The 19,962-nt window shown below is 45.9% G+C and overlaps 2 protein-coding genes across 2 annotated transcripts; one reads left to right on the plus strand and one right to left on the minus strand.

Moving 5' to 3' along the window:
* Nucleotides 1–504: 504 nt before the first annotated feature.
* On the plus strand, nucleotides 505–7,517 carry SDE2 (SDE2 telomere maintenance homolog). Its single transcript, XM_065735318.1, has 7 exons — nucleotides 505–630; nucleotides 825–942; nucleotides 2,008–2,119; nucleotides 2,711–2,880; nucleotides 3,455–3,566; nucleotides 3,968–4,385; nucleotides 6,734–7,517. Exons 1-7 carry the CDS (start codon nucleotides 523–525, stop codon nucleotides 6,953–6,955), a joined length of 1,260 nt encoding a protein of 419 aa, XP_065591390.1. The 5' UTR covers nucleotides 505–522; the 3' UTR covers nucleotides 6,956–7,517.
* A 5,632-nt stretch (nucleotides 7,518–13,149) lies between these two features.
* LEFTY1 (left-right determination factor 1) lies at nucleotides 13,150–16,142 on the minus strand. The gene is given in 5 exon segments (XM_065737768.1): nucleotides 13,150–13,483; nucleotides 13,645–13,884; nucleotides 15,070–15,301; nucleotides 15,777–16,076; nucleotides 16,079–16,142. Coding segments are annotated over 5 exon segments (1,170 nt in total).
* Between the last annotated feature and the right edge of the window lie 3,820 nt (nucleotides 16,143–19,962).

Here is a 19,962-nt window from a genome sequence, read left to right on the forward strand (position 1 = left end):
TGGAGGCACTCCAGGCCAGGCTGGATGGGGCCACGGGCAGCCTGACCTGGGGGGGGCTGCCCCCCCACAGCTGGGGTGGGGCTGGGAGGGCGTTGAGGTCCCTTCCAACCCAAGCCGTCCTGTGACGCAGGGCAGTCTCATTGCTACAGCACGGTAATCAGGCTCACAAAGGCTGTAAGCCTGCTTTTGGGACAGCATAGAAAGCGACGAAATGGGTGAAGGGACCGAGACATCCGACTGACACTGAGGGTTAACGTGTTAACGCATACAGGTTGCTTTAAGGGAGCATGAGCATCTAGCAGTTTAAATAACTAAAAGGCCCTGAGAGGCGTACTATAGCGCCTATTAAATACGAGCAGCCAACCACCACTGGCAGCCTGCTCCGAGGGCCCGAGCAGCACAGCCCCACACGCAACCACGGCCACCGCCCGCCCCTTATCGCCCGCCGCCAGCCGAAGCTCCCCAGCCCTCGCGCGTCACGTGACCGCGCGTCGCTGACGTCACGGCCGTTGTTGCGCCAAGATGGCGCTGCTAGTCCGGGAGCCGTTGTGCTCTCGGGCGCGGCTGCGGGAGCTGCCCCCCGGCGGCGGCTCGGTGCGCGGCCTGCTGCGGGACTGCGCCCGGGAGCTGGTGAGCGGCGGCGGCGGCGGGACGGGGCCCTTTCCCTTCCCCACACCCCCATCAGGAAGCCCTGGGCCGCGCGTCCGGCCCTCCCGGTCTCTTGGGCCGGCCTCCCTCACTGCGTTATTCCCTAACGGCGGGCTTGCGGCCGGGCGCTTCGTTTGTCGGGCGGTCGCGTGACCTGTCGTTGTTTGCGTTTTCAGAACGTTCCCGAAGAGAGTCTGTACGTGAAGTGCAACGGGCGGCTGGCGGCTGCTGGAGACGTGCTGCGGGATGGGGCGGTGTACAGCGTGGAACCGCGGCTGTGCGGGGGGAAAGGAGGTCTGTGCCGTGTTCCGTTACCGGGCCCGATTCATCGCCTGCAGCCTTAACGACTGAGCTCGTTGCTCTTGGTCCCGCGGAGCGTGCCCTGCCTAGGGGGAGCAGATAGGTCCTCCACCTTCAGAACGTGGAGTGCGGTAGCGTGCAGTTAATGGCTGCAGGAGTTCTCATTGGTTTTCTTGGCCAAACACAATACTTATTTCTGCTTTGTGATGCAGTCGGTTATCTAGAGTGGTTAGTGTTTGCAACGCTGCTTAAAGATTCTTTAAGTGTATCGAAGTATAGATGTGTTCCAGCTTCTACTTGAAAAACAGTGCTTTGTTCTTTCAGCCTGCTTAAAATTATATTGATGTTAGTCCACGTAGCATCTCTTTGAGATAGTTAAGGGATTTTCTCAAGCTTCAAACAACATGAGGTGGGACTGAGTGAGAGGAGTCAGCAGACTTGCCTTTGAGGCAGCGTCTGAGGAGTGTATAGAATCCTGGAGGTTGGAAAAGGCCACCGAATCCGTTGTGTCCAACTGTCAGAATTTGCTTGGAGAAGCTCTGCAGCATAATCATGATCAACTTGATGGCATGGCTATGACCATCTCTTAAAAAAGAGGGTTTTTCTTGATTTATTTTTTTAAAAGGGGGTTTTAAGTTTAAAGGGAGCCAAAGGGACAAAGGGGAGAAGTATATTCTGGCTAAATCAGGAGGGGCTTACAGGTGTTAAGTTGGAGATGGTGAAGATTGAATGATTTTTCTGGGTGAGTCCAGGAATGGGCTCTTATGTTAGGAATGCTGCACATGTCCTGGTAACTTCGGAGTCCATCTGGTTTGCTAACAGGAGTGCAGAAATGACGTAAGTAGTAAACGTTGGATGTTTTTTTATTTATTTGTTTGTTCTTAAAACATTGTGCCAAGCGATGTTCTCATGTAACTTTCAACTTACCCTGTATTTCAGTAGTGTTGAGGGAAAGAGAAGCATTGACTCACTGTATTATTTTTTTGTAGCCAATTCTGTTATGTACTAACAGTTTCTGTTTATCTATCTAATTCTTGATTGCTCTTTGTTTTTTTGCAGGATTTGGGTCTATGCTGCGGGCACTCGGTGCTCAGATTGAAAAAACCACCAATAGAGAGGCTTGCCGGGATCTCAGCGGACGGAGGCTTCGTGATGTCAATCATGAGAAAGCGTGAGGCATTTTCTTAGAAGCTAGCATTGTAAAATAAATAGATGTCAGAGTTCCCTGTTAACAAAAGGGCTCACACGACAGCTTTTGTTTTGAATACTGAAACGTCCGAAGTGGAGCTGTAAGTACGGATAGATGAGAGTTGCAGAATGATTGCAGATGGAAGGGAGCTCTGGAGGTCACCTGGCCCAGCCCTACTGCTCAAGCAGATGCACTTAGAACAGAAAGCCAGCGTTGTCTTCTGGCATAATTATAGTTTTGAGAAATAGAGGTGATTATACTGTGAACTTCTGAGAGAAGACAGATCCACATCTCTTAGGTTTTTTCATCTGAAAGTCTCACAGTTCTGTCTGAAGCTGCAAGACCATGGTACTGGGGGAAGGTGACTGTTACTGCTGGTTGTGGCTTCCAGAATGAACTTTGCTTTAGCAGACTTTCTGTATCATCCTTCCATACTTCCCATGGGTGGTTTTGTTCTTTTCTCATTGTCTCCTATCCCAGCAAGTGGTAAAAGGATCAGTAATTGCAAAGTAATAAACCGATACTATGTGAAATGTTGGGGATATCTCATTTTCATGCATCTGTATTCTGCAGGATGGCTGAATGGGTGAAGCAGCAAGCAGAACGGGAAGCAGAAAAAGAGCAGAGGCGCTTGGAAAGGCTGCAGCGGAAACTTGCAGAGCCAAAGCACTTACTTACAAACACAGACTACCAGCAGCAGTGTCACGAAATGGCTGAGCGGATAGAAGATTCAGTCCTTAAAGGTATCACAGTTTAGCCTCACTTTCTGTCCTCAAAAATTAAAGCAAACTGGAAGCTCCTGTGACCTCAGTTCAGCATGGAAATTAAAGAGGGGAACAAAAAGGGCTGACAGTAACTCTTTCAATTGAATTATAAATTTGAGCAAAATGTGTTGAGTTCATTTTTCCTCTTTGTCTGCTGCTTTTCTTAAATCATGTTGAGCAGTGTAACACAGATGCAAGTGATGCTTCATCTATGAATTATTTCATTTACTGTTCTTTGCAGTTATGTTGTTCATCTACTAGTTGTTCCTTTACTGGCAGCTCAGTAATGGAACTTGAGGCTGAATGGGATGTAGAAATGAAGAGCTCACATCAGGAATCTGATTTTAAGATTGACTCTGTGTCTCAGAAAAGCAGTGTAAGAAAGCTTTTTCTGCCTCTGCATTTGTTGGATCTTTGAGTTTCTATAAATATGTACCTAGAGTGATTACTTCCAGTTTGTGTTTTGAGATGTGTCCGAAATGAAAAGATAAATAGAATACAGGGCAGGTGCGAGTTGTGTATTGGTGAGGTAGACTTCAACTTTTCTTTTTAGGATTGCAGGCCTCGTCCAGCAAAGCAGTGTCACCGGAAAGTGGCAGTAGTCGGAAGCGTTCAGGGGAATCTGGAAAGAAAGGAACAAAATATGGAAAAAAGAGATGTTTTTGGTAAGTGCTCCAACTCCACGAAGGTTTGAGCGCAGCATAAGTTACTTACGTGCAAGTAAGCAACATCTCATCTTAATGTAGACTTAAATAGCAATGACTAAATTGATTAAATTGGAGAAGTGTAGATAACAGGCATTCTTTTCCCTCCCCCCTTTTTAATATAATTATATACTACTACCCCTCATAGTACTTTTTAATTATCAATTTAAAACAAAGTTTGAAGCAACAACCAACTTAAAATATATCACTGTTGGTTCCTTTTTCATGTCATTTTTCACTTCCTGTAATCTTACAGATTGCAGTGGTGCTTCCAGTAGCAGTAGGCTGTTCACACTTGTATTGGGAATGCACAAAGAAAGGCAAAATGTATCTAAATATTTGTAATGTACTGCTTGCGCCAGGCTGGGGTTGGAAGGATTGGACGATACTGACAGTTCAGATTCTGATGACAGCAGTGAAGATGATTCACCTCAGACATCTGATGGAAGCTGTCCGTTGGGAAGCAGGCATAATGAAAATGTTGCAAGTGCCAGTGAATGTTCAGGCAGCTCTGTGGATTTGGTAGAGTATAGTCATAGTCCAGCTGCCAGTGCTACTGAGGAGAAGGCATTGGAGCAAGCAGAAGTTACTGGAACAGATCTGCAGGGGGAGACCCTCATGTGTGGGCAACCTGAAGTTCCAGCTGATGAAAGCAGTGAAACAGCAAAGCCACCTCTGAAGGAAGAGGCCCAAGAAAAGAATGAAGAAACTCAGGCTCTGAAAGAGCAGCAAGAAAATGTTTCTTCTAAGGCCCAGAAGACAAATCAGTTAACAAGCGCAGTAAGTATGAAGCAGTACAAAATGTAGTTATAATTTTCTTCAGTTGCTTGTACTTTTTTTTTCTGTGATCCACAAAGAGAAGATGGGGAGAGGATATGTATAATCCAGATTTAATGCATTAGATGTAAGTGCTTGATTGGTCTTCCTAAGAATTTAATAGAATCCTGAATTTCTTTCCAATCAGAAAGAAATGCAAGGTTAAAAAAGAGAAACAGCTCCTCTGGAGATGGTGCCTTATACTCCATAGGTAAAGGGAATGTGCAAGTTAATGGCAGCTGCAGCTGAAAGAGGCTCTTGGTTGACAGCTTCTTCACTGATTCCCATCAGCTCTGTGTGGTGGGAGCTGAGTTGTAGTAAAGTAGCAGTCTTGAGAGATCTAAGTAGAGCTGGTCAGAGCAAAACTTTAAGACAGAGATTTTTAGTAGGGTGGAGTTTCTGGGAAAGCAAAGTTGCCCTTGATCACATAGTGTTGCATTTCCCAAGATCTGTTTTTCCCTCATGGTGTTTTTGTTGTTGTTTGTTTTTTTTTCCTCCTTTCACCTAAACAGATAAACTCAGGATCTTTGTTGTGGCTAGTGGGGGGAGGAAAGTAAAACCCTTCTGTAGGATGAAAGACTTCTCAATACCTTTTGAGGCATTACCAAACACTTGCCAACTTGACCATAATCTTGACTACAATTTTTTAATCAGAAGTTGTTCTAATGTGGTATACCCTAAACCAGTCAGCTGATTAGTGTTTCATAGTATTTTATTTATGAAACACTTGAGTTTAATTCCCAAATTGATACAAACTTCCTTTTATTTGATCTTAGAAGTCAGAAAGCAGTGGCTCTTATACTAGAGAGTCAGGATTAATGTGTCAGGCTTTATTTGAACTAGTAAAGGATGATGGAAGTGTGATTTGTTTTTAAACAGATCATCTAGTGTATCAGGGATAGAAACACTTAGATATTGTTACCATCAGCCCTGCTGGCAGTTAGAGTTGATGTTCCATCAGGAGCAGCACTGACCATGAGATTCCTTCAGTGTCAGTAGCCTGGAGGGTGACTGTGTGAAGTGAATCTGGGCTTATTCTAGATATCAAACTAAAGAATGTATTTTTTTCAGGCTAGAACAGGCTGTGTGAGTTTTCTTCCTTTATTCAAGGTGAGCGGAATGTCTCCCATCAGTTGTAGTTGTCAATGGCTGAATTCTAATAAGTGAAAATGTAGTACAGTTAAATGGGGAAAAAAAAGACCAAGGCTGTGATCTGATAAGTTAGAACTTTATCACCTATTGTACCATTAAAACAGGGAAGCTTTGATCTGGATGTTTACCATTCTCTGCTGTTTACCTTTGGCTCAGTATTTGAGGTGGTCTATTCTTAGAACAGGAAACTCCACCAGTGCAGATTGTTATTGCAGGTGGAAATATTTTTATAATAGTCTTTGATTTTTTTTTAATTATTTTTAAAGTAGAACTAGAGTGATGTGACAGCCAGGTTTTTGTTTGTATGCTCAGCAGGACAGGTTCTCATTCTGCTAGCACTAATAGCTTTTGTTGAGCTTATAAGTGGGTGTTCTCACTCCCACTGCTGGTGCTACTTGCTCTGAAGTTCCTTTGATACTTCCAGCATTATACCTACCCTAGAACTAATAGGTGCTTTTAAATACTGAATGAGGTGGGATTTTGTGTCCTGTTTTGGGTGTTAATTCCAGCTTTTGAGAGATCTGGTCCTTGTCTGTATTCTGTGGGCAACGCTCTGACTGATTGCTGCTGGTGGCCCCTTCCTACTGCTGCCATGGGTGTATTGATTGTATTCTGCTGTTGTTAAAAAGGGTCTGACAGCTTTGCCATGATGCTGGAAGCCAGGTTTAAGCAGCTGAACCTCTAGGTGAGATGGTGGGCTGTTGTTTTTAATACATTTTTCTTGGGAGTACTTAACTTCCCTGGGGATAAAAACAGTGCCATCTGTTTTTTCTCCGGAAGAAATGAATTAAGAACTGTTACTAGTTTGTCATTATTATTCAATTTTAAATGTGTTAATTCTACTGTGGTAACCTTAAAAGTTCAGCTGTGCTCATAGCTGGGCATTCACTGTGCTCTTGGGTGTGTTATTTAGTGGCCCTGTCACTAGCTAGCCTCAGTTTGCTTGTCCTGAAGAGCATAGACATCACCAATAATAGGAATATCCAACAGAAGTATACGTGGAGATATTGCTCAACTTTATCTCGAGGTTTGAACTAACTTTGAGTAGTCCTGATTTAAGGTCTTTTGTGAAATGAAGCATTTTGTCTGTACTTGTTCTCTTCCCTTCCCCTTCAGGAAGAAAATGATGGTTGTTATATGGGATGTTTTTCTCTTTGCAGGATGTGGAACCTATCGACCTAGTTGCATTCAGCTCTGCTGCAGAAATGGAAGCGTTGGGGTTAGATAAGCTGAAGATGCAACTGATGGCTTTAGGACTGAAATGTGGAGGCACTTTACAGGAAAGAGCAGCGAGGCTTTTTTCAGTGAGAGGTCTGTCCAGGGACCAGATTGACCCTTCCCTATTTGCAAAGCCTTCTAAAGGGAAAAAAGGGAAATCTTAAGTTACCTTGTGTCGGTGTACTTTTATTTTTTCCTTATTCTAATGTCATTCTGTGCTACCATAGAGAGTTCTTTGGATAATTTTGTTTCTGATTTTAATGAAGTTTAGTTAAAGTAACACAGAGGAAGCTGTTAAATAGTGAGCTAGTTACGTGTTCAATATTGAAGGCGTGAAGTACTGCCTTTTGATAAGCTTTACCAACAGTTGTTACGTTAAGATTTGTTATGGTACAAACTCCCTGCAGCTGAGGAAGAAGAACCCAGGTGTTTTTTGGAGAACGAATGTACAGCACCATCTTCACCTGTTCAAAGAGGAGTGAATATCAATCCTTTCTTAGCTTTGTATTGAGTCTCCTTTTAATATATATTCCAGTTAGCACAGTTAAAAACAGTTTGTGATTGGGGATTAAATGCTGAAGTTTCTTACATGGATGCGATCGCTCTAAGTAAATACTGTTCTGTGAATTAGTGAGATGTCAGGCATTGGTAGTTAATTAGTAAAAATATTTCTTTTATAAGAAGTTATATAAAGGAATTTATTTTGCTCTTTAAAAGTATGTGAGGGAGGGGAAGGAAAGAATTGCATCCTTAAGAAATGAAAAAGAATAAAGTACATTTGTTCATTGCTGAAGGTTAGTAAGTTACAGAGTATTCATCTGAGCCTGAATGGGAAATTTAGGATAGGTTTAAACTTTTTTTCAGTGGCAAAAGCAGTGGCATAGTCACCCAAGGACTTGAGTATCTGCAGTGGTGGTGCTTTGTCTCTGAGCTGTCTGTAAGCTCAGAGCTGGGAGTTCACCCATGAGGTGGTAAAGGCCCATGCTGGAACAGTAGCATGCTTTCATGACTGCAGGTGCAGCTGCCACTTCTTCCGCTTGAAAGGCTTTGGTTTGGTGCTCAGACTTCAGATTTTGCCACCATATGCTGAGAGTATTATGTTTGTCATCTATCAGATTTCCTTGGAGGGACTTGACCAAATAAAGGACTTCCCTTTTCTGACTTTGTTCCAGCAGTCTGTCTTTGTAAAGTTTGGCTCAAGTGGAGTTTTGAATTGCAGTGCTGGCAGGAAATAGGTTTCAGATGTTAGGGTTCACTCGTGTGGTGTTTTATGTCTCAAACATGAACGGTGCTTATCTGCTACTTCAGTTAGCAGTGACCACTTTGCAGTCTTGTAACCTTTCTTCTCAGAAATTGTTTTGTTTGTGTTTGGAAGTTAGCTTTGGATTGAGAGAGTGTTAAAGCTTAAGTTGTACTCTTGACAAACTGCACAGATGAGCTGTTAATACAGTTGTTTATGCAGCTGCTCCAAAATGCTGATTAAACCAATCCAGTGCTGTTTACACCTGGTTGCCAATGCAACCTGTTCTGTGACTTGCCAGTGTGGCAGAGAAAGATAAGGCTGGAGAGAAGTGGTCACTTCTGGTCACAGCTTATCCTCTGAACACAGTCCCTGGCATTTGACTGAACTAGAGCTTCTCTCTTGATTATTATTACTTTTTTTCTGAGGTACTTGGTTAAAAAATTGAGATGACTTCAGGCCCTGGAGTGAGTTATATCTGCCTGAAGAGTGAGCAGCCCTGGTGCTCCTCCAGGTGTCGCTGCGGGCCTGGGACAGCCCAGGTGGGAGCGAGCACAGCAGCACACCCAGCAGCCAGGGCTTCTGTTCTGCATTTGTTCCAGTCTGTAGGAGATGGTGCCAAGTTATACTGAGGAGAGGTGTGTAAACTGAGAAGTGCAGGATTAATTTATAATAATCTGATAGGCAAGTCAAAAGTGCTTCCTGTACTTGTTTTATAACTGTGACATGAATTTGAGTGTGCTCGCTATTTGTAAGCGTGTATGGTGCATCTAAATAAAACATTTAGTATACGTACCAAGATATTCCATGCAGGACTTCAGAGTCCTGTTGGACCTTTCAGCTGATTACCCTGAAGTTCTGTCTGCCCACAGCAGATGGGTCAGTTTAGTGATGTTGACCATTTCACAGAGTGGCCTCAGAAAAAGATGACAGTTGTAGTGCAGGGCAGTTCGTGGTACCTCTGCCTGTGCCTTTTTCCAAGGATTTGTGCAACTTTGAATTGAAAAAAAAGTTTCTGGTTGTAAGCACATCAAGTTATGAAGGGATCTCACAGCAGTGCAAGAAGTCCTGGAGTTTCTAGTCACAAAACACTGTAAGATTAGGGCTGATTGTCTCTATGTCATAAACTGAGGTACAGAAAAATGATTTGTGGAAGTTTGCAAAGAGCAGCCACAGAACAGCTGGCTGCCTTCTGTCAAAAGGCTCCTTCCCTACTTTCCTCTGCAACACAGACAGATGAGTTCCTAAAAAATCCATTTTGCTGTTTTTTGGCACAAACTCTACTGTGTTAGCGCTGGCAGAAAGGATGCAGACAGCAAGCAGCTGTGTCTTCCTTTTTCTGAGTTGAGCAGCTTCTAGGCTTGCTTCTGTAGGTGGCAGTGTGCTAACAGGAGGATGTGTCCTGTTCCAGGCAGTGCTGGTGGAACCTTCTGCCCTTGGAAAAAGTGTTTGTAAACCATGCCTGCCTTCTGGTGGAGCCCAAGTCCAACTCCTCAGAGCTGCCTGTGAGGTCTGGAGGTCAGAGAGGTGCTCATCAGGCACCAGCTGACCTGTGGATTCAGTGAGCTATTGCACAGCTCCCAACAAACATCACTGGTGGTTAAAGATGATGCTGCATCCAGTGCAAGGTCATAGACCCACAGAATTGTTTGAGTTGGAAGGCTCCCTTAAAGGCCATGTAGTCCAACTGCCCTGCAGTGAGCGGGGATGCCTACAGCTCCATCAGGTGCTCAGAGCCCCATCCAGCCTGACCTTGAGTGTCTCCACTGTCACCACCTCTCTGGACAACCTGTGCCAGTGCCTCACCACTCCTACTGTGAAAAACACCTTCCTTTTCTCCAAACTAAATCTCCCTTCTTTTAGTTTTTTCTTTCTTAAAGCCCCCCTTTAGATACTAAAAGTCTGCTCTCAGGTCTCCTGGAGCCTTCTCTTTTCCAGGCTGAACAGCCCCAGCTCTCTCAGCCTGTTCTCATGGCGGAGGTGTTCCATCCCTGGGATCATTTTTGCAGCCCTCTGGACGTACTCCAGCAGGGCCGTGTTTCTCCTGTATGAGGACCACACATCTGGATGCAGTACTCCAGGTGAGGTCCCACAGCACAGAGCAGAGGGGCAGGATCACTTCCCTCAACCTTCTGGCTGCACTACTTTTGATACAGCCCAGGATACAGTTGGCTTTTCGTTTCACTTTAAGTGAATGGCAAAAACTAGATGTTGAGTCGTTTGATAAAGATGTTGAAGTCTTAAGGGATCACACAGTGGCCTAAAAAGCTCCTGACTCTGTGTCTATTTGTGCTGGGTTCCCCTTTCCCAGCCTCCAGCTGTTCCCAGCCAGGGCAGAGGAGCTGCTTTGGTTATCACCTCTGCTGAGATGTGGATTGGGAAATTGACTTTCCACTTACATCAGCAATTAGGAGGCTGCCCTGAGAGGCCAAGTGTCAGACACAATTTGTAGGAGTTCGTGAAATGCAAAGGGAAAAGAAAGAGGTATAAAAGAAATGAAGTCTTGTCAGCAGGGTGAGGCTGCAACTCCTCATAGATTTTAAAAGAAAATAGGAGAGCAGCCTCTGTTTGGGTGAAAATGCGAAAGGATCAGACAGGGCAATGTAACTGAGCTGGCAGAGGCATTTTGTGTGGCTTGAAAACTACTACTCCTCCTCCTCTCATTTTTTTTTCCAGTGAAGCATGAATGTTAATGCTGAAACAAGCTGCTGTCATGCATGTAAGGTGTTCTGCCTTTCCTCAGGGGTTGCGCTGCTGCTCTGGTGGGAAGAATAACACAGCAGCTTGACAGGCTTTGTGTCTGCTCCAGCTTGTACCAGTACAGAAGCAGCAAGACAGCATGCACGTGATATCACAGCAACCACTGCCTGTGCTGAAGATGGCCAGCTGGGGGCTAATTTCTGTGGCACTGGGGGAAGTCCGAGGCAGCCCATGGTGTGGCAGGGCTTCACTCACAACCTCTGCAAGTTTGTGCTATAGAACACTCTGGAGCCTTCTTTATTTTAGACCCACTGCCAGCCCTGCTGATCTTCACTGCAATGCTAGCCGTGGTGACTCAGCAGAGACACGTGCTATGTGTTCCATGAGGCATGAATACCGTGCTTAAGGTATGTGGGCATGATGGGTTGGTGCCTCCTGCCCTCTGCCATCCTGGTTCCCACGGTACAGGCTCCTCTCGGGCTGGGGGATGTGGGTCCAGCTGGAAGGAAGACAGGGTTAATGCTTCTCCTCCTCAGGCAGACACCAGTTCAAACATTTTCTTCCTCAGGAGCCAGTGGTGCGCAGGTAAATTGCCTGCTTAGTTCCTCACAGCTGAGCTTCCTCCTGTGGCCTGTCCTTCCTGGGTGGGAAGGAACCAGAACTGAATACTCATTGAGAAAGATGCTATGTAACTGTGAAAAAAAAAATGGCCAGAGCCAGTCTGGCTCATCCTGCTCAAAGCCAGGTCACCCTTGGTGCTGCGTGCCTAGCGCTGGCATGGGGGAGTATGTGCTCCTGCCTTTCTTTCTCTCCTTACAGGTGTTTTTTTCTGTCACTGGCATGTACACAAGTGAAAGGTGCCAGCCCATCCACAGGCTGAGGGGAGGGCAGGTATGACCTCCGAGCTGACCTCCTGTGGGGTGGCAGGGACACCTGACTTCTCAGCCTTCCTGATGGACAAGCTGAAGTCACGGCTGAGGCCATCCAATCGCCCTCTTCACAGCACAGCAGAGTGGCTGAGGTGAGGAGCCACATCTGGAGGTCGTGTAACCCCACTGCTGCTGGTGGCTCATGGAGGTGTGCAGCAGTGATCTCTTCTTCACCAGAGTATCTCAGCAGGTTATGAACTGAAGAGATCGATGTGATGTGGAAATTGTTACTATCAGTTACTACAGTCAGCAGCCCAGTTGCTTGAGGATGGAGTGACAAATCTATTAGGGAGTGTCCAAAGGAGAGCTGTAAGGATGGGGTTTGGAGGACAGGGTGTGTGAGGAGCACTGAGGCTGCAATTTGCTCAGAGCAGAGGAGCTGAGGGGAGGCCTCATGGCAACTGCAGCTCCTCACAGGGAGCAGAGGACAGCACAGAGCTGTGTCAGGGGAGGGGGCAGCGGAGGTTAGGGACAGGGTCTGTCCCAGAGGGTGGTGTGCACTGCCCTAATGCCGGAGTTCAAGGAGTGTTTTCTATGATGCCTGATGTTGCGTAGAGAGAAGCAGTGGTGCATGCTCTTCCCCATTTCAGCCTTGTCCCTGCCTGCATGAGCAGATAATCTTTATCATGAGCAGGCAGAGACACACGTGGCTGAGAGGGGCTGTTGCTGGGTGTGTGCATGAAGGAGCCGGGTGCTGGGGTACAATCACAAATGCTACAGATTATTTTCTGCTTTTACACCTAGGAATAATTATGAGCAAACACATGACTATTTTAATAAGGATATTTTATTGTTTACTTCATTTTGAAAGCAATTAAGACTAGAAAAATAGCTCTAAATTGGAAAAAAAAAAACAACAAAAACAACTGTAATACACAATCAGAAAAATGAGGACCTGATTCTACAAACAATTATTTGTGCAAGCAAACCCAACTCCCACTATGTCCACTGGCTTCAGAGCTTTAAATTCTGCTTAAACTGTGCCAGATCCTTTGTATATGGGCCAACAATACTGTCCTTTGAGTTCTGGACAGTACTGTATGTACATGTATATCTACACATATATGCATGCAATTGCATACTTACATATATACATTATTTGAGCTCTAGGTAATATTCTATGTACATGTATGTATGTAGAAGATATGTATATATATACAATATGCATGTATACAATACATATATATGTACACATATTTGAGAGACATGTGCATGTGTGTGTATATGACATACATGTAAGTGCTTTTGCTCTGTGATCCACAGTAAACACAGTTTGGGCAGACAAGGACCAAAATGTACGTAGCACGGGGAACCAAGTTGCTAAAAGCCAAACCCATGCTTGACTTTTGCACCTGGCTGTGATCACCGTCCTTGCCTTTCACCTGCAGCTGCTTGCAGTGCCCTGAGGTGGGCACTGTACAACCTGGAGGCAGCCACACCAAACCCAGGGAGGTGCACCTCCTCCAGGCCCACCAGCCCCGTTACTCCCTCACAGAAGTGCTGCACCGTCTGCCATGCAGCTGCACTTCTCAATGATCATGTTGGGAAATTCGGTCGCCTCAATCTCAGTGTGGTTGCCCCTCCGGACCAGGTACATGATGGGGAGCGGGGAGCTCTCGGCCACGGTGCAGGTACGCTCCCCCCAGCGCTGCAGTGGGCTGGGAAGCTGCAGGCAGCCCCCCTGGCAGCTGTAAGCCTGATACCCTGCTGGCTCGATGACCCAGTACTGCGTCCAGGAGAGCTCACGGAAGTTGATGTAGTGCTTCTGCCTGCAGCAGGTGGACTTCCCTGCGTGCATGCCATCCTTGCAGTCTCCAGGGCCCCTGTGGGTTTAGGGAGAAACATCAGGAGTCAAGGAAGGCTGACGGCACAGCCCTGAGCTGGGAAGCTCGGACCACGCTCAGGTTTCATTTGAAAATTCAGGCAACAGAGTGAGTGCAGTAACTTAGGGGCAAAGCTGCATGGATGCAGGATTCATACTCACCCGTAGTCCTCCAAGTCAAGGGTGTAGAGCACCAGCTCAGGTCTGCCCACGGCTCTGTCCCCAGCATCCTGTGAGGTGAAGCGTACGGCCTTGGCAACCTCTGCAGCATAGCTGCCCACTCTTTCCCCTTCGATCCAGGCCTGCAGGACCATTGGCTCCTGCCTCTTGTTTCGCAGCCAGTAGTGCACAGCTTGTGTCACATCAAAGTTCTTCCAGCCTGACTCTCTTATGGGAACCAGCCTGCCAGGCAGAGAGAAGCCCATCAGACAAAGCTCACGGCACTGTTTTTGCTGTGGAATAATTTGCTTCCTGTGCATTCCCTCGTGCCTTTATCACATGATTACTCTTGCTGAGAAGCTCTGGGCAAGTACCCACAGCAATGAACTATTTAAAAGAATCATAGAGTCAGAGGGGATGGAAGAGACCTCTGGAGATCATCTAGTTCAACCCCACGCTAAAGCAGGTTCCCTACAGCAAAAGAAAAGCTTTTTCACACAGAAAGGCATCCAAGTGTGCTTTGGATATCTCCAGAGACAGAGACTCCGCAACCACTCTGGACCCATAAGGTATGCAAGGCTAGCAGGCACTGAAGGATGAAATAAAAACCCTTGTGTCAAGGTATTTGTTCACGCAGTGCAAGGTTACATGCAGCATTGGTGCTTGTGTCACCACCCAGCTGAACTTAGCATCTCCTGCCTGCTCCTGTCCTATCTATCACATACATTTCTGCCCACCCAAAAAATTGATTTGATGTCTAATTGTGCTTTCAAGGGTTGTGAAGCTTTCACAGAACTTGAGGCTGTGGAAAAAGAAACTTCTGGCAATGCTGAAAGTGGCAAATGGAATGGACAACAGAAAGCCTACCAGCAGCCAGTAACTCCTTGAGTTAAACCGAGAGATAAGTTTGTGAGGCTGAGAGAGTAGGGCTTGTTCAGCTTAGAGAATACTCTGGAGGGACCTCGCTGTGGCCTTCCAGTACTTAAAGGGAGCTTATAATCAAGAGTAAAATCAACTTTTTCTATGGTCTGATAGTGAAAGGACAAGGGGGAATGGTTTTAAACAAAAGGAGGTGAGATTTAGGATAGGTGTCAGGGGAAGGTTTTCACTGAGACGGTAATGAGGTACTAGAATACACTGCCCAGGGAAGCTGTGGATGCCTCATTCCTGGAGGTGTTCATGGCCAGACTGGATGGGGCCCTGGGCAGCCTGATTCTGTGTGTGGTTTAGGGGCTAGCAACCCTGCCTGCAGCAGGAGACTTGGAACTAGATTATCTTTGAGGCCCCTTCCAACCCAAACCATTCAGTGATTCTACGATTAGAGGTGCACACCATTATTTGACACAGAAATGCATCACTTCATCACATCATTGCATATTTGCAGCCTTAATATCTGCTCTTAGCAACTCCACACTCCCCACCACCTACCGGGAGTCAATCAGTGAGGTCCTGTTTGTACCATCGTGCTGTTGCTGCACCCAGTAGATGCTGACCCTGGCGTTGGAGACGGGCCGATGGGGCTGCCTGGCTGGCAGGTTTGCCCTGTCCAGGGGCTTCTTGAAAAGCTTCAGTTCAGCCATTGTCACTTCACTGTTTTTTGGTATTCTTCCCTCCATGTCAAAGATGAAGTTCTGGCGCATGGGGTCGGAGTAGAAGACTTCTGTCCATGATGTAGAAACAAAAAGACAGCCTGTTATTGCTATCCTCTGCATTTCATCCACAGTTATCACAACACATTGCTTGCGTGCTCCAGTATGATCCCTTGTGGCAGAGGCAGCCCCTGAACACGCCTTTTCTAATGCATACTTAATATCTTGCAAAGAAACAAATGCTTCTAGATCTGAAACTGCGATGTGGGAACAATGGGAAGAAATCTCCTATATGTAATTTATCCTAAATAGAGCAAGCACTGAAAGGCACGTGTCCTTTTGTGCCAGTGCTGTGCACGATATCAGGAAACGGCACAAACTGCTGTGACAGAGTCCTTGCCTTTGCTGCCCTGGATGCTATGTGCATAGGCACTGGGGTTTTTCTATCACCCACCCTTTTCCAGGATCAAATTTTTTCCACCCTGTTCCCCCTCAGAGCCTGACCCCAGCCACATTCCCTGTGGCTTGCTGTGGCCGGGGTGTTACCTGCGTTGCCGGGGATCCCCTGCAGGATGCTGGCCAAGCTGGGTGAGGCACGACGCTTCCCCCTGTGCCGCTTCAGCATGGAGATGTACTTGTTCTTCACGTGCTCGGGGATGACCAGGTCCACCAAGTCTCTCTTATGAAGCTTAGGGACTTCAGAGAGCCCCAGCTGCTTCAGCATCATTTCCTTGAACCCTTCCTGGGTGAAGGCACGGGCCATGGCAGACAGACAGAGCACGTAGAGCATCCTGGTGAAGCTCGCCTCCATCCTGCCCTGTTGGTGGCTCACAGGGAGAACCGGGATGTCAGCGGGGCTGCGGAGCACTCGCTGGCTGTGGAGTGGGACAGAGGTTTTATAGCCAGCCTCATCCCACTGGCACAACAAATTCCACAAGTGGGGATGAAGCAGGGGACTTAAAAGGCTCACCCCCGCCTCAATAGACACATGCCAGTTTAACACCTCCACACACCACCAAGCTGACATGGGGTGTTTAGGGGAGCTCCCAGATTCCTGCAATGGGAAGAGATTTCCCTGCTCTTTTAACTCTCTGCATACTTCTGCCCCCAAGTCCCCTGAGTGAGCTGCATCACACATTGATGGATTTGCTGCCTGAAGTGGCCAATATCTATCAGGAGAATAAAGCTTCAGCAGAACATCCACCTTTATGGCAGGCATTACAAAGTAACTTCAAATATCGGAGGTGGGAGAGCAGTTCCCACTATGACATCTGAATAGATATCAAGTAAATCGTAGTGTTGAATCACGGTGGTTGGGTGGGGTATGGCCTTTTCCATTGCCTCTGGATCACAGGGAAGTTGGTGGAAGAGGCACAGGCCTGGCATTTTAGATGTGGGCTCAATAATGCCTGTGCTTAGAGAAGATGGCTTTATGTACAGGCAGATCATCTCTCGGTGAGCACTAGAAACCACTGCTTCTCCACAACCCCAGTCACAACTGTTGGTGTTCTGAACAGCATCAAAAACTTAAAGAGAGCTGGCACTGGAGAGCAAAGGTGAAGGGAGGCTTGGTGTAGGGGGCTGCTGTTTGCCTTGAAGTAACCTTAAAGCTTGCATCATTGCCTTCCTTGGCTTTGCTGGCATATTTTTAAAACCAATAAACAGGAGAAGATAATTGAAAAAATAAAATGTGAACAACGAAAGTCTGAAGGAATACAGCTTTTGGGGTAGATTCTCATCCTTCTCCAACAGGAACAAGCATGGCATGTCTAGACCTAAGTACAAAATGCCTTCATCATCACCAACAGATCAGTGAACTTCTTCGGTCTCAGTGAATGAGGAAGAAGCAGTGCATTTTCACCCAGTGTCTGGGTGTCCTGAGAAAAGCATGGCTGTGGTACCTGAAGTACTGAGCTCTTACAAAAGCCACCAGCATGGTTCATCTCCCACTGAAGGCAGTGCGAGTTGAGGCAGCAAATAAACCTGCATGCAAGAGATGACAGTGCTTGAGGACACCACAGCACCCATCACTTCTGGATCCAAGATGCAACTTGTCCTGCAGTTGATAGCTGAACTACCAGGATGAAATCTCTTCCTTGTCCTATGTGTATTGGATGGTGATTTATGGACTTCACACATAAGAAAAAATCATTGAGCAAATGCAGTGGAAGTTCAGCTAAGAAGAAAACAGAGGATGTGGATTGTAGGCTTTTCACAGGAGAGTGATTATCTGGTCCGGTTGGTGGAGTTGCCATTCTCCCTTTGTCACACAAACAAGAAAAGGTCAGGAATTTTATAGTAGCTCTTTTTGGGTAATGTGTATTAGAGCCCCCACGGTGCACTCAGAGTGCCAAGCAGAGGATTTATGGGGGGCTGCAGGGCATGATGTCTGAGGAACTTACAGTTTTAATGGAAGCCAGGATGCGGTGAAGAGAGAATCTCCGTATTGAAGTTTTTAGGTTGTTTCAAACAGATCTCTAAGATACTGGGCATATCTATGCAATGATTTTTGGTAAATAAAACTAATGAGTTAAAAGAGAAAGTGTGAAAGGGTTAGCCTAATTACACGGCTATTATCCTGGGAAACAGGAGTGCTTCAAACACATTTGCAGCGTGTCAGTGAGGATCTGATTTTCCAAGAACTGCATTCTTATGGATATAGTTCTTATATATTACAGTGGGGCCATACCAGAACAGCTTTTGTTTGAGTGTTGTAAAAGGCCACAGTTTTTTTCTGCTCTAAGAAATGTCCTAATTTGTTCAACAGACTTTTCATATCGACAACAGGAATGCATCTCTGTCCTGACTCTGGTTTTCTTCTTACAAAATCTGTGTTCTTTGAGTCTAGAAATGTGGTTAAAAATAAAATAGGGTTGAGACACAGGTGTGAACTTGCCATGTTAAAGATGAATATATGCAGAGCTTCTGCTTCTGAGTCTTCTTTCAGTCTCAAGTCCCTCTGACCCTGCGGGACAGCGGCACACCCCCTGCCAGGGAGGCAGCACGGAGATTTGTTGTTGCCTTTATGCAGGGAGAGAAGGGCAGGGAAAGCCTCTCTCTCTTCTGTGAGGTGACTGGACAGCACTGGGTGCAGGTGGTTTGGTTCTGCACAGGGTCTGTGCAGACTATTTCCCCAAGATGGTGGTTTTCATTGCTCCTTGACCTCTATGGACTGCTGCTTTTCATTAGAGTAGGAATAGCTTGCATGGAGAGTCAGAATAACAGCACCCAGGCTGGTTTACCTCACTGGAGTTTACATAAACATGCCTTACAATTCATCCTATCATGCAAAATCTAGTACAAAAAAAGTTTTAAAAGATAGTTCAGCAAGAAGTGCAGAAGAAGGAGAAGCAACTCCAGGCACCAGGGCATGCTGGAGCCTCACAGCTGCAAAGCAGCTCTGCAGAAAAGGGCCCAGGGTTTCACACTGTTCTGGGCAGCCAGGCTGAATTGTCCACATCCAGTGAAAATGCCTTGCAGGTCCTGTTTGGGTTCCATCACACAAATGGTGGTGGTAAAGCTGCAGGCAGCAGTGGGAATTGTATTCCCTTATGCCAGGAACACACCTACCACTCAACATATCTAATATATATGGTAAAAGTTCCATTTAATCTTGGAGAGAGGTTGAAACCTGATCTGATCTTGAGCTCAGGTACATAATTCCCATTGCTATGGTGCTATATGACTTAGATCTCATTGACCTGCAACACATCTTCCTTAAGTAGGCTCCTGCATTTATTCACGGGCTTGTCCTGGTCAAACAGCCCAGACAAAGACACCTGTTTGAAGAGGAGTGGATAAAATGTCCAAAGTCCCACCGTGTCCTTGGTCAGCTGCTGTCAGCTGGCTTGCTCACAGGATATGTGTTAGCAGCATTTGCAAAGTGCCAGTGTTCTGGCAGAAAAGAGCTCTCTGAGATATTTTTTTTTCCTACAGAAAAGCAAACACAACTGTTTAAATACAGCTTTTTCTGTCCTTCCAGCAGCCTCCTCCCTGCTGTCCTCATTTGTGCTCTATTTGTAGCTGGGGTAGGAGTATAAGTTACCACTGTTTTGTGGGAACACCACTTATTTTTCTAATGAATGTATATGCTCTTTTGGAATGTTCTTTCTTCTTCTTCTATGAAAAAGGGAATACCAATCACTTTTTCCCTGCCCAAAAAAAGAATAGTGCTGTATTCCAGGGGCTGCACTTTATTACCAGGAGAAGCTGCAAAGGCAGAAAGATTATGAACTATATGTTAATGAAAGCTGAATAATTTGTGTTGCTAACTTTGCTGGAAGATGTTTTTCCTCTGCATGCCAAACATGAAGATAAAAGAAGTGGGAAATCTAAATTATACCTCTTCTGTTACGGATGGTGAGCTGACATGCAAAATAGTAACATGTTGTTTTAGTGTAAAAAAAGAAAAATAAGAGGGAGAATGTTTCTTGCACAGAAAATCACAAAAACCAGTGTGAAATAAAAGACAAAATTAGGCCAGAGTTTGGACAGAGAGTACGAGATAGAGCTGAGAAATGCTTTAGACTTCACTAATTTGATACGCCTGATAAACAGTGGAGTTATTGCCCAAAGGTTTCCACTAGACCTCACTGAAACATTGAGCACTAACATGAACGGTGCCTTAGCTAATATGTTGGCAAAAGAGACACCTGCAACAGCAGGAAATGGAGCGGAGCTACTCACTGAGCTGTTCTCCATCTGTAACATCTGCTGCCGTGGTGATGCTGGG

Source organism: Cyrtonyx montezumae, unplaced genomic scaffold, assembly GCF_038088225.1.
Source record: "Cyrtonyx montezumae isolate F1298 unplaced genomic scaffold, pur_monq_1.0 scaffold_0, whole genome shotgun sequence".
In the NCBI taxonomy this organism is placed as follows: domain Eukaryota; kingdom Metazoa; phylum Chordata; class Aves; order Galliformes; family Odontophoridae; genus Cyrtonyx; species Cyrtonyx montezumae.

Coding starts and splice junctions, on each gene's coding strand:
- SDE2 (XM_065735318.1), top strand. CDS start 523: ATGGCGCTGCTAGTCCGGGAGCCGTTGTGCTCTCGGGCGCGGCTGCGG. Junction 2,120..2,710: donor GATGTCAATCATGAGAAAGC/GTGAGGCATTTT, acceptor TGTATTCTGCAG/GATGGCTGAATGGGTGAAGC. Junction 4,386..6,733: donor CAAATCAGTTAACAAGCGCA/GTAAGTATGAAG, acceptor TTCTCTTTGCAG/GATGTGGAACCTATCGACCT.